The sequence below is a fragment of the Trichosurus vulpecula genome, chromosome 8 (genome assembly GCF_011100635.1).
Source record: "Trichosurus vulpecula isolate mTriVul1 chromosome 8, mTriVul1.pri, whole genome shotgun sequence".
In the NCBI taxonomy this organism is placed as follows: Eukaryota; Metazoa; Chordata; class Mammalia; order Diprotodontia; family Phalangeridae; genus Trichosurus; species Trichosurus vulpecula.
The window spans coordinates 257,801,206-257,815,069 of NC_050580.1; the positions used below are offsets into that span (position 1 = coordinate 257,801,206).

Genomic DNA, 13,864 nt, shown 5'->3' on the forward strand with positions numbered 1-13,864 from the left:
TGAAAGTATGCACTACTAATCATCTTTTGTATCCATCTAGAGCTGAAGAGAGAAATTTCAGAAAACTTGGCTTTCATTCCTGTGAAGACTCTCCCACTGTTCTGACGACATTAACGTCTTCCTATCTGAGGGATGTGACATATACTTTAGCAGAGTTGATAATGAAGATGAATAGAACAAGACTTTATCCATAGCGCATGCAGCTGAATAATGGGTACAAAGTGTTAATATACGTCAACTCAGATGAATAACAGACTATGCCCTATCTTCACTTGAGAGATTTCTACCACATAAGCACATGATTTGTATACAAGCTTGGTTTCTAAATGTCATCCTCAATTGAGGACCTGTTCTAGAAATAAGTTTATACAAAGGTCTGCTTTCCAATTTAAGACTACATGAAAAATAAAAGAAAGAGGTGTCATGTTGAAAAAAACACCATGGCCTCATCTCCCTGACTCTGCAGTGTGATCATACATTTGTCATACAGTCACAAGTCCCTAAAGGGGCAGCTGTGGTATAGATAGAGTACAGATCTGGAGTCAAGATTGTGGTTCAAATCCTAGTTTGTTTATTGACGACCTGCAAAACCTTGGGTAAGTCACTTGTCCTTTCTGAGCCTCATTTCCTCATCTCTAAAAAGAAGAGTTTAGACTAGAAGACCTGTAAGGTTCTTTCCAGCTCTAGACCCATGATGGCATGATCCTGGTGGATGAAGAAATGGCAAGGTGGGTTTGTGTTCTGGCTCTGGCACTTACTAGCTACATAGTCATAAGCTGGGAATTTTAACCCAATGATCCTCTGTTTCTTTTTCTGTAAAATTGGAGTGATGATATTTGCACTGTCTAACTCACGGGTAGGCCACGCGTGTTAGTAGGATAAACAGAAAAGTGCTGATGTAAATATAATAGCCATAAAAAGAAAGCAGGCTAGGATCAAAAGTTGCTTCCTGAGCATCTCAAAATCATAGCATATGCAGGATTCAAACAAAAATCTCTTTTACAGTAATTCCTAAAAGTCCCACCTCCAACACTCGCTTGGACATCTCCAGGGAAAGAGAACTCATTACCTCCTAAGGCAGGCCATTCCTTTTTTTCCAGATAGCTTTGTTAGGAATTTCTTTATAATCATAAGCAATAATCTGCCTTTCTTTCTTCAAAATTTTGCCCTGGGGATGACCCTGCTCCAGCTTTTTGCACCTCATTAGTCACATTGAGTTTGAAAAAAAATAAAAATAAATTAAGGAGGAGAGAGAATTCAGGGTTCCTCATTGCTGTTATGTCTAGAAACACCCTAAGATATCCCATCATGTTTCAGAGCCTGCAGCATTACTGTGTCTTGCTAGAGAGGTATTTTACCTCAGGGTTGTAAGTATGTTGATGATGTTAATGATTTCCTCCACAAAGGGAACTTTGCTTTACATAAGCCATCCTATTTATGATGTTTGAAGAGAAGAAGGAATTAGGAAATCGTTAGAGTAGATAGATAGATCAATGATGTCAGAATAAAAAGCATGCTATATGTCATCTATAGAGGCGTGTTTGGTATTAACATATTTAAAATCATCATGTGAAGCAAGAGAAAAACACATTAGAGAAACTGGACGTGTCCCTAGAGTAAAATTTAGGAGAAAGGAGAAGGAAAAGTCAGAAGATCTTATCAGAAAGCAGCATAGGCTAAGTTACTTCAGCTAAGCAGTTTGCTCTCCTGAGAACTATCATGGTAGAGTAAAACCCCAAGATATTAAGATTCATCAGATGATGCCTCTAAAGTAAATTCTTCTTATACTATACTCCAGGGTAACTTTTCTTTTATCTAGTCTCAATACCATCTAGCAGCAAATTTTTCCATTGAGTGGCTAAGACGTCAATAAAAGGAAATCTACAGCAACACAGTGATCAGCACACCTTACTTCTACTTACCTCCCATAATCTTGGACTGACAATTGATAAATTCTGGTTTCTTGTCTGTGAGGTACCGCTGACAAGTGTGATGGAGAATCTGGAAAAAGGTGCATTTTTCCGAAGCTGTGCTAGCCACCCACTGGTCAAAAGCATTTTCAAATAGCAAATCAAATTCTGCAGAATCCTGGAGAAGAAACACCAGAAAAACTAGAATTCATTACCTGTTACAAAATGACTGCTATTAACTCATTGCTTTCTAAGAAAACTATAAAGGATCAACCTGCTTTCTGGAAATTTGGTTCTAATCACGGGAGGCTATTAGCATGCGAAGAACATGTGAAGCTAGTTGGTGCGGTGGATAGAGCGTTGGAGTCAGGAAGACATGAGTTTGAATCATTTCTCAATTGTTTCCTAGGTGAGACCCTAAGCAAGTCACTCAACATCTTTCAGCCTCGGTCTCCGCTGTAAAACAGGGAAAATAGTACCTACCTACAAGGTTGTAGTGATTAAATAAGATAATATTTGTAAAGAACTTTGCAAACCTTAAAGTGTGTATGTACACGTTTGTGTGTAGACTAGCTATCATTATTATTATTATTAATTATTATTATCATCACTATCAAACTTCATCGGAGTTGTGGGTATTCTTAGAGCTCAGTTAGCACCAAAGAGTAATGGATAGCAGATTAGACTGGGACTGAGACTGGGACTCCAGGAAAGTCTAGGTTCAAATCCCACTTCAGAAAATTCTGAGACTCAGTTTCCTCATCTGCAAAATGAGGGGGCTGGACTTGACGGGGCTGCAAAGGTCTCTCCCTCCTCCATCTCTGGGCCTAAAGCTGTTCTTGCCTAAGAGATGATTCATTTCTTGAAATTTGGGATTTGTAAGGCTTTTCATGCCAGAAAAAGAATTATTTTAGTTCTCTGCACCCCATCTTATTAATCATGCATATAATCTTCCATCACAAAAGACCCTCCCCTTTCCCACCAAGCTAATGCATGACATGAATATCGTCTATGTTAGTCATCCATTATAATCAGCTATTTTCCTTCTTCCTTCCAGGGGAAAGGTAATATACTGCTGCTTAGATAATTCTACTGTAAAAAACTTGACCTTTTAAACCTAAAGAAGTCATAACACCGAATTTCAAACAAGTCTTGGAATTTCTGTAATTTTCTCAGGCAAACATAGCATTTCCCCTGGTAGCATATATTTAATGCTTCCTGGGCTGGCAGTGGGCTACCAGAGTCCTGATCATGATTACCTGAACTACTAAAGGCAAAATTTCTTCTCCAAATGGAACCCCTGTTAGTTCCTAGTTATATAACAGATGAAAAACTTTAGTATTTGCCTGCATGAGAAGAGCTGTGACCAGAGAGGTTTTTGCAATATAAATGAAATCATGAAAAAGGCCTTGCCAATAAAAGGCAGACAATAGAAAATCAAAAAGAATCACCTTCTGAAAATAATTCCTTTACTCAGCATTGAACATTTCACTCACCCGGTTAGGATCGATACCATTAACCTGGCGAAGCTGGTCAAGCATCCACTGAGACCTCCGTACAAAAGATGTGGAGCCTTCAAATTGTTTGACCTTTGTGATAGATGCCTGTGTGGGCTTTTTGTTTGTCACTGCGGAAAAGAACACACACAGACACACACACAAACAAGAAAGACCATTCCTGGTTAGTGTTTCTGTTCATTCACTCCCCAAAGAAGAAATTAATGAGTACCTACAGTACACATAGCATTGTGTTAGGTATTAAGAGAAGAGGAAAAGGAGGAAAAAAAAATAAAGGTATGGTTCTTGAACCTTTAACAACTTGCAGTCTAGAGGGAGAGATGAAACATGCATGTGCAATGTGCCAAAGACAAAGCAACATGGCTACACATGTAAAACAGTCTATTGGAGGCTGGGGTCTGTCTATGTGGAAGGCAGGCAAAGTGAAGGGCTGGTCAGGGTCAGGATGCATTAATTAGCAAGTCAGGGGTTAGGTGTTAAAAGAAAATGAGACGAGTGGGTTATTTCCTTTGGGGGCAGCCCAGATTTCTGGAATTCGCCACCAGTTTATACAGTATTATAAAATTCTCAGTTTTCAGCAACGGCAAGACCCAGGTGTTCCTAGGATTTTAACACTCCTAAAGGGAAAAGAGTAGGTCAGAGGCTGGCAATAAACCACTCCACACAGAATATAAAGGTTAAGTTGCCGAGAACCAGGCAAAACTCTGATGAGATCAAATTTGGTCTGGCAGATGGAAAGTTTCATTTCAAGAGTGGGAAGGGGGCAGATATCGCTTGTAATGAAACTCAGTCATCTCTCAGTGATCTCAGAGAAGAACAGTCAGGGAATCTGAAGGGATTTTAGAGATCAACTTGAGTAATGAAGACCAGCTAGAGGCCTGAAAAAAGCAAATGGAAGATAAGAGGAAAAAAAATTATATTTGGTTTTTAAATGAATTCTTGTGTTTATATTTAATGTGATTTTATCTGCTGTTCTTAGAATTTTTATAACATATCACTGACAGCTATAACAAGACCACTATATTGTAAAAATGAAATTTAAAAGAATCTGCAAAACTCTATGGCTTCTTCATTACAGGTAGGCCACTATCTTCCTACGGATCTCTTCATCTCCTTGTTATTTCTAACTTTATACTGGGCTGTATCACATCTCAAAATGATGTACAGGCAGAGCTACCCTCTCCTTTCTAGAGAAATAGTGTGGCCAAATGGATGGCATGGAAATTAGGCAGGAAAACATGGGTTCATATCTCGTCTCCAACTTATATGATGATAGGTCTCAATTACCTTTTCTATAAAGAACAGGTAATAATATATGTTGTGTTGTTGTGAGGATATATTGATATAGAACAAAAAGTGCTGTCTAAGCTAGTTATTTCTAAACTTCCTCTTTTTATTAAAATACAAAATTAGTTGGAAAAATATGCACCTACACATGTGTGCATAAATATACATGTATATATGCACGCACAACCCATATATGTATCATTCACACATATACATATGTACACGCTTACACATGTGTATATGCATATACTACAAATAGATCGTATAGAAATAAATACATACATAGACAATTATGTCATTGGTACAGGGAGTTCCTAGGTGAGGAAACAACGCGTACCAGTGTGGGTCTGCATCTTCTTAGGGAGCCACCTAGGGAACTGAAAACTCATGTAACTCGCCTATGGTCACACAATCATATGTGTCAGAGGCGGGGCTATCTCACTATCCGTTATACCACTCTGCTTTTCTATGTTTAAAAGGCCTTTTCTTCTGCTTCCTTCTGGTTCAAGGCTATATGCATTAATGATATGTTCCCCCGGTAACCACACAATGTCAAGAGACTTAGAGCAGGGCCCCAGCATATTAAGTGGATCCCTTGTGAAGGATTAATCGGAAGCTAAGAGTCACTAAGGATGAGAAGGTATGGATCAGGTATGATCTCTACCATCAAAAGAAGTATCCACATTGATGAGATCATGAATCCACTTAATCTTTTAAGAAGGGGGCATCAACCAAGGAACTAAACAGCCTAGAGTGTTTCCCCAACTAAATTTATATTCTGGAATCATAAAATTGCTAAGCGCTCTACGGTGTGATGCTCTGTCCTCTGTCGGTTCAGCATAGTTCAGGGGCAAGGAGCAGGACTCAGGAAAAAGAAATGAGTGGAGGATATGTAAAAGAAGAAAAGAGGATCCAGTTTTTCAAGGAAGCAAATTTTAGGGATGGCTTATTCAATGTCATCAAAGAGCTGAGAGCACAGTTTCCTATGGATAGGCAAAGGAATTTCTAATCTCCCTACAAGATAGATTGAGAACGGCCAGTATAGTTTTTTCTCAAACAGTTAAGTGATACAGCGGGTATAGTGTTGGGCCTGGAGTCAGGAAGATTCTTTTTCCTGAGTTCAAATCTGGCCTCAGACACTTGCTAGCTATGTGACTCTGGGCAAGTCATTTAACCCTGTTTGCCTCATTTGTAAAATGAGCCGGAGAAGGAAATGGCAAACCGCTCCAGTATCTTTGCCAAGAAAACCCCAAAGGGGGTCACAAAGGGTCAGACAGGACTGAAAATGACTGAACAACAATAACAAGAAGAAAACTTAGAATAGCATCTGCATCGTGGCCTATCATTTACTAAGCAAGGCAGTTCTAGCCCCCATTCAATGAAACGATTTCACGACAGACTTAAAGGCAAGCATGGTGCCCACAGTACTGAAGAAAGCTCTCTGTTGGACATGTTGAGACACCACACAGTTTAGCTACCTGAAGACTACCAAAGACTACCACAGCTTAAAGCTACGTCAATGGGGGCAGCTAGGTGGTGAAGCAGGTAGGGCACCGGCCCTGGAGTCAGCAGGACCTTATTTCAAATCTGGCTTCAGACCCTGGACACTTACTGGCTGTGTGACCTTGGGCAAGTCACTTAACCCCTGAATGCCTTGGAAGTGGGGAGGATAAGCACCTCTTGACTAAAGCAATAAAAGCTTAAGATCAGGAAAAAGAAAAGCTACGCCAATGGCAGTGTCTCAAGGGAGCCATCTAAACCTCAGTGGATGCTTGGGCTTAAAGATTATCCCCCCACCCCTGCTCCAAATGTCATTAGAAAATTTCCATCTTTCCCTTATCCTAATATGACTACTTTTTTATTCCCTTATTGAGGAAACACTTGATTCATTCCCTGAAACTGCCTGACCAACACGATTTCCAGATTTGCTTTTCCTCATAAATTCTTTCATTTCCACTAAAGAGTATATAATATGAGCTCCCCAGGACAAGGGTTGTCTCAGTAGGGGTGACACATAGTAGGAGCTTAATAAAACCTTGCTGATTAATAATGAATATTCATTCTTTTCATAAAACCCATAATCTCTAGTTTTTTTTACAGTCTCATATCAATGGCTAAATTATAGCTCTAGGTCTAAACCATCCACATGAAGCAGCCATTCCCTTAACCAAATCCAGGGTTCTTTCCACCCATTTTAAATTCATTATTTGCATCTCCTATGAAAAAGGGATTTTTCTGTAAGAGTCACATCAGATAGACAGGCACAACCAGAAAACCACCGCTGTGTTTTAAGACTAAAGGAAACAACACACCTTGAACACATGCAGGTCTTGAAATGTGCCTAAAAGATTAAAGGAAACTTTCAATAACAGGAAAACACGTCTTCCTGTATTAGACACACACCCCTAAACACACAAAGAGGATTTCCTTGTTTGTTTATGTAAATCATATGGTCTTTAGGCATTTCAGGGATTTAAGGTTGCTAGTGCACTCCAGATCCTTAGGCCCATGTAATTCAAATGTGTTATGATAGCTCAGAAAGACAACCCAGGATCAGGCTGTAAAGCAGCAACATTACAATTACAACTTTGTAAGACTGATGACACGGTCAGAGTGAGTTGACAGATGTGTCTACAAAGGGATACTTAGTATACACAGAATCTCAAGAGTTGGAAGAGGCTTCAGATTCCAGCCAGTTCAAGCAGCCCCTTGAACTAAGAATCTCCTCTCCTGTACAACTTTGTCTGAAGCCCTGTACACTGCGGAAAAGGCTACTTGCTCTCTACTACACACCTCAGGGGCAGCTCATTTCACTTTGGAAAGTTCAAATTGTGACAATGTTTTGTTGTCCATTCGGTCCACAAAGGCATCTCTACAACTCTGGCCTTTTGCTTCTAGCTTTGCCTCTAGGGCTAAGTAAAAAAATAAATAAATAAAATCCCTCTTTCATATGTCACTCCTTCTAATAATGTGAAAATGGCTTGGGTTGGTAGTGGTCATTCTTGAGATCAGGCTTTTTAAAAAATTAGTAACAAAACCAAAAGCAATAATCATTGTCAGTTAGAAGCATGCTTACCGAGTCCGAGGGTGGGTAGGGGTGAGAGGTAATATTTCCTTCCCTGAGCCTCTGTTTCTTGATCTTTAAAAGTTAGGAGTTGGATAAATCTTTTCTAAGCTTCACACCCATCCCCCAACACCTCATACCCAGCTCCAGTATTCTGATTCTAGCTTCTTTTTCACCAGCTTTTTTTTTTTTTTTGGCCAAGTTCTGAGACTCTGGCTAGCTTTTCTGGGCAGAGAGCCCAGTTTGGTTTAATTTTTGTTTATTGTTATTATGTATGACATTCCAGTTTCTGTTTGGAAACAGGTGCTTTAAAAATTATCATAAACACTATATGCACAGATACATTTAAAAACAAAGCCTTTCCTGTCTAAAATTCTTAAAAAAAAAAAAAAAACCAGTTGCCAGGCTTTCTGGGTTCCAAAGTCTTAAGGCTCCACAGTTTAACCTTTTTTTCTTTGTCTAGGATTTATCCTGGGGTAATTCTTCATAAATTATAATTATTAAGTTTTTTTTTAAATTGTCAATTATTTACTGTATGTAAAGAATTGGCCTGGGAAGATTCTTTTTGCTTAGATATCTAACGGAGAAGAGAACCCGATATACCTTTTTTTCAATTGGAAAAAAAAAATCACACTGTTCTGGATTTTCCCCAAATCTGGATATGTAAACATGAAATCTGCTGACATTCAATAGCTACAAATCTTTTCTTCCTTTCAAAGTGATCATATTTAAGGAGTTTCGCCTATACTTGGGGAATAGCCTGTGTAGAGATTAAGATGGTCTTCTCAGGCAGCTAGGCGGCACAGTGAGTACAGCATTGGCCCTGGAGCCAGGAGGACCTGAGTTCAAATACAGCCTCAGACACTTGACACATTTACTAGCTGTGTGACCTTGGGCAAGTCACTTAACCCCAATTGGCCTGCCCCCAAAAAACCAAAACAAAACAAAAAGATAGTCTTCTGGACAGCAAGATTATCTTCAATCTACAGAATCTACATGACTAATCATACACTTATAACAAATACTCATTTGTCCTGATTCCATACTGGAAGATACAGTTATCAGTCACTCAACAAACATTTAACAAGCACCTACTATCTGCCATACACTGGGTTAAACAGTGGGGATCCAAGGAAAAGCAGAGGACAGTCCTTGCCCTGGCAGAATTCACAACTGAAAGGAGGGGACAACATATACAAGCTATATACGCATAAATAGGAAATAGTTAACAGAGGGAAGGCACTAGAAGTAGGAGGGATTGAGAAAAGCTTTCAGAAAAAAGGCAGAATTTTACCTGGGACTTGAAGGAAGCCAAGGAAGCCAGGAGCCAGAGATGAGGAAGAACATTCCATTCATGAGCATGCCAATAAAACGCATACTTGTCACTTGTTTCTTTCTCATAAAAATTAGGAGTCAAAATTACTTTCGATTAATTTTATAAAAGGTATTTATTAGAAAGAGACCATTTGGGATCACATTTTGTCAATCACATGGTGATTAGAGATCTTGGCAGTGGGGTGACACAGTGGATAGAGAGCTGGGCCTGGGGTCAGGAAGAGCTGAGTTCAGATCCAGCTCAGACACTCACTCACTGGGTGATCCAGAGCAAGTCACTTAACAGCTCTTTACCTCAGTTTCCTCATATGTAAAATGGGGATAATAATAGCACCTACCTTGCCGGACTATTGTGAGGCTCAAATAAGGTCACATTTGTAAAGTGCTTAGTACAGTGCCTGGTACGCAGTAAATGCTATAAAAATGTTAGCTGTCATACAAGAATCTAAGACAATTCCAAAAGACTTATGATGGAAAATGCCACCCACATCCAGAGAAAGAACTACAGAGTCTGAATGCAGATTGCAGCATCTCTCTCTCTCTCTCTCTCTCTCTCTCTCTCTCTCTCTCTCTCTCTCCCTCTCTGTCTGTCTGTCTGTCTCTCTCTCTCATTTTTTTTTGTTTGGTTCTAATTCTTCTTTACATGACTAATGTGGAAATATATTTAATATGATTGTACATGTATAGCCTGTATTAGATTGCACGCCATCTTGGGGTGGGGGAAGTGAAGGGAGGGGGAGAAAATTTTGAACTCAAAATCTTATAGAAGTGAATGTTGAAAACTAAAAACAAATAAATAAAATTTAAAAAAGACAATCATACAAAAATAAATGTTAGCTGCTATTATTATCCTGATCTCCCCCTTGAGCTTTCTAGAGCAGTTTTTACCTCGTAGGTATTAGCCCAACTATCTGTTATACTTTAGTTCATTTGTGTCTTTGTGTTCTCATTTTACGGAATACTCTCTGAACAAGTTAAACTGTGAGACCTATATGGGACAACGGAGATACCAGTGGCAGTATAAAGCCTCTTACCATGAAGTGTGAGATATCAAAGAGATGTTTGACCAGAAAACAAGATGAACTAGTCAGGGAGAAAGAGAGAAGCATAAAACAGATGGAGACTAAGCATGTTATACACAGGTATTTACATAAGATTCAGAGACCTCGAGGAAATTCCCTACTATGCATAGATCCCCTTTGGAAAAGTCATGGAAGGGCAAGGGCAGGAGCTGCACAAGATGAAAAATAGAGAGCTAGTTTGTGATCTGCACCCACTTCCATGAGATCACAGATCTATTAAAGGCCAGAAATGTCCCACTGTCAGACTGTAAGCTTCATAGGCAGGGTGTGTGGCCCATTCATTTTTGCACTCCCTCTGTTTAGGGCAGTGCTTCATTTGTGTTTAATAAATGTTTGTTGATTTAAGCCTAATGTCTGTATTGAAATGTTGTAAAAAACATTCACACCAAATAATTCTGAAGTACCTGAGTGTCCACTGGATGGTAGCTGAGTTTTACCTTATATTATATTCTCCTCAAAATCCCAAGTGTGGGTGATCCTTACTGGTACTGTGGAGAAGAGCTTTGGACTTGGGATTCAGGACACCTAGGTTCAAGTATTGGTTCCCATATTTACCAGCTACGTGACTGACGTCAACAGCAAACACAATTTCACAAAACTTATGTGAAAACCATGTTTATTACAAGAGGAACAAACACGCATATGGAACCCAAATAGTTTATAATCCATACAGAAGTTTGCATTTTTATAACAGCAGGACAAAGGGAAGAGGAGGTACCAGAAATCTCCAGCTAAGGGGTGTGGCATGGGAGGGGGAAAGTTGTAGTAATGATGAGAAAAGGACAAAACCCCTCCCAAAGGGGGGGAGCAAAGTGATGGCAAAAGCCATATTCTTCTCCATGAGAACTGCTAGACTGTGAAGATAGGATGGTCTGCTTATCTACCATAGTCTCAGTTGCGCAATCAATTTCTCAAGTCTAGTGCAGAGTGACTGGCACCTATCTTGACTCACAAGGACACACCAGGAGTCCAGCTTGGGATGCAAACAACACACTATGTCAGCTCGGGACAGGGTGGGGTGGAAGAGCTTTGTATACATTCAGGGCCTCCTGCACACTCTGGGTCTAGTGTTTCTGGAAAATATGGCAACTCAAAAAGACAAGTTCAGGGAAGCCTTTGACATTGCTTAACACTGACCATAGGCATATCAGAAGATGATGATGATGATGATGGTGATGTTGATGAGGCAAAGCTGCATCCCCTTAATTCAATACAACTTTAAAATTCTTCAAAGAGTTTCCTTCAAGAAAACATTACGAGGAAGGCAGTAAAAGTATTATTATCCCCATTTTAGGGATAAGGAAGGACTCAGATTGGTTAAGTGACTACTTCACGGTCACAGAGGTAGTGTCAGAACCATAACTTGATCCAAGGTTGCAAACAGAATCTGATAGTTGGAAGGGACATCAGGGAGTAGACAAAGCCATTTGACTCAAGGTCCAATTTCACGCAGACTACTATCTCCAAGTCTCAGTTCCCTTAGCTATAAAATGGTGGTAACATGTGTACTAACTCATATGATGGCTGGGAGGAAAGCACTTTGTAAACTATAAAGCACTAGATGTAATGTGAGGTCATTCTCCCCACACCCCACGTTCACCCTTGGCCTCCACCTATCTTTCCAGCTTCATAATACATTACTCTCCTCCCCTTACTCTACAAAACAGCCAAACTATCCTTCTCTCTGCTCATCACACACATTTTCCATCTTTCATCTCTATATTGGCTACCCTCCCATGCCTAGAAAGCAGTCATTTCTCCCTTATCTCCTCTTCACATAATCTCTTTTCCTTCAAGACCCAGCTCAAGGATAACATTCTACATGAAGCCTTTTCTGATCTCCCCAGGTGCTGGTGCCCTCCCTACTAAAATGCATAATGTTTAATGGTTTTGTATTTATACTCTTTAAAGCAGATAGAGTGACAGGCCTGCAGTCAGGAGGACCTGAGTGCAAATCGGGCCTCAGACACTTACTAGCTGTGTAACCCTGGGCAAGTCACTTATCCCTGTCAGCCTCAGTTTCCTCACCTGGAAAATGAAGTGGAGTAAGAAATGGCAAATCTCTCTAGTATCATTGCCATGAAAAACCCAAAAGGGGTTACAAAGAGTCGGACGTGACTGAAACAACTGAATAACAACAAAAATTTATCCTTGTTATATTTATTCTGTAGATACTCATCTATGTCCTTGCTGCCTCTCTGGTTAGAATGTAAATGTCTCAAGAAGAGATTGTTTTATTCTTTGGATTCTGAACCCCTTGTCCCTAGCACAGTATCTGGTATGCAGCAGTCACTTATAAATGCCTGCCGATTGATTCATTGATGGTGGGTTCCATAACATTGGAAAGCACATCTTTTGTCTGAGAATCAGTCTCACTAAATTTGTAAAATGTTTTTTATCATAATGTTGACCACCAGGTAACAAATTATTTGGTTACAGCCACTCATGAAACTACCTGTTAAAGTATGGATGAACTGTGAACTGTGTAGATGAAAGGAAGGGCAACACCCATTCAATTACATATCATTAGAAGTATTTCAGAATTATTATATTCTAACTTTTTGAAAAATGGTATTACTAGTATGATATGTAGAAACACACAGTTAATGGAAAGATTTTATTCTCCAATTGTTTTGGAGAAGCAGGAGTTTACCGTTGTGGCTTTTAAAAAATTATTTTAACTTAATTTAATTCCCTTGTTTCCTATTACTAAAAGCACATAGAGTCAGAGAATTCTATCAGAGAAAATCTAAAGAAACTACTTCATTATCTGCATTTTCCTAAGTGAAAGCAGATGCATTTGAATATTCCTCAAACACCTGTGCTCAAAGCCAATCAGAATACCTGTCCAAAGTGATGCCAGGAACAGCCTCCACTTGTCTCCCCTAATGCCACAGCAGAAACTGATGGGATCTATTGCCATCATCTGTCAGCATAAAGGGAGTCATGATGAGCCCAGAGGACAGGGTGATGATTGATATTCTGGTGTGGAAAACAAAGCACAAACTAATTATCTTGTCCTTTGTTCACTCTTATCCCTTGTGGATAATTCTAAGCCTTCAGGGAGCATATTTCCCACAAGTAGAGAACAACAGACTATTGATTTTCTTTTCCATTTTGCAATCTTTACCTTCCTCTGCCTCACAGAGATTAGATTATTCCAGGATAGAAGGCAAAAAGATTATGTTTATTTTGCATTTAGCTTTGATGCTCTATTTACATACAAACAGGTTAACCTTGGGCCTATGAGGCAATACACAACACTGGCTTTTTTCAGAGATAGCCAAATAAGGATCCTTCTCCACCCCAATACCAGTGAAACCACAGGTCCATTCCCCATCACTAAAGTGCCTTAGCCTCTAACATTACAAGCCCCATACAGAAGATGACTTTCTCACCATTTGATAGATGATTAGGAAGTTTGTGACTTGCAGGAACCAAGACTCAAACCTATTGGTTGAATCCTGCTCTGCTGCCCCTTCCACTGTACAGATAGCTCTGTGCTCTAGCCAACAGAGCGCTGAACTCGGGGTCAGTAAGAAGTGAGTTCAAATTCTGCTCCTGTCACCTACTAGCTGTTTGGCCCTCAAAAGTTCATTTAACTTTTCTCAGCTTAAATTTCCTCTGCAGGTTGTGTAGGTAGCCTAAAAGAGGATGGCTCACCTGTAA

At 39.7% G+C, this 13,864-nt stretch overlaps 1 protein-coding gene across 1 annotated transcript in view; it reads right to left on the bottom strand.

The window, feature by feature from the left end:
* STXBP6 (syntaxin binding protein 6) overlaps positions 1 to 13,864 on the bottom strand; it is a 359,755-nt gene that overhangs the window by 72,269 nt on the left and 273,622 nt on the right. Inside the window, exons 3-4 of the mRNA XM_036735103.1 lie at positions 3,407 to 3,537; positions 1,923 to 2,088 (exon numbers count right to left, since the gene is read on the bottom strand). Coding sequence (XP_036590998.1) covers positions 1,923 to 2,088; positions 3,407 to 3,537 — 297 coding nt within the window. The remainder of the gene's footprint in view (positions 1 to 1,922; positions 2,089 to 3,406; positions 3,538 to 13,864) is intronic.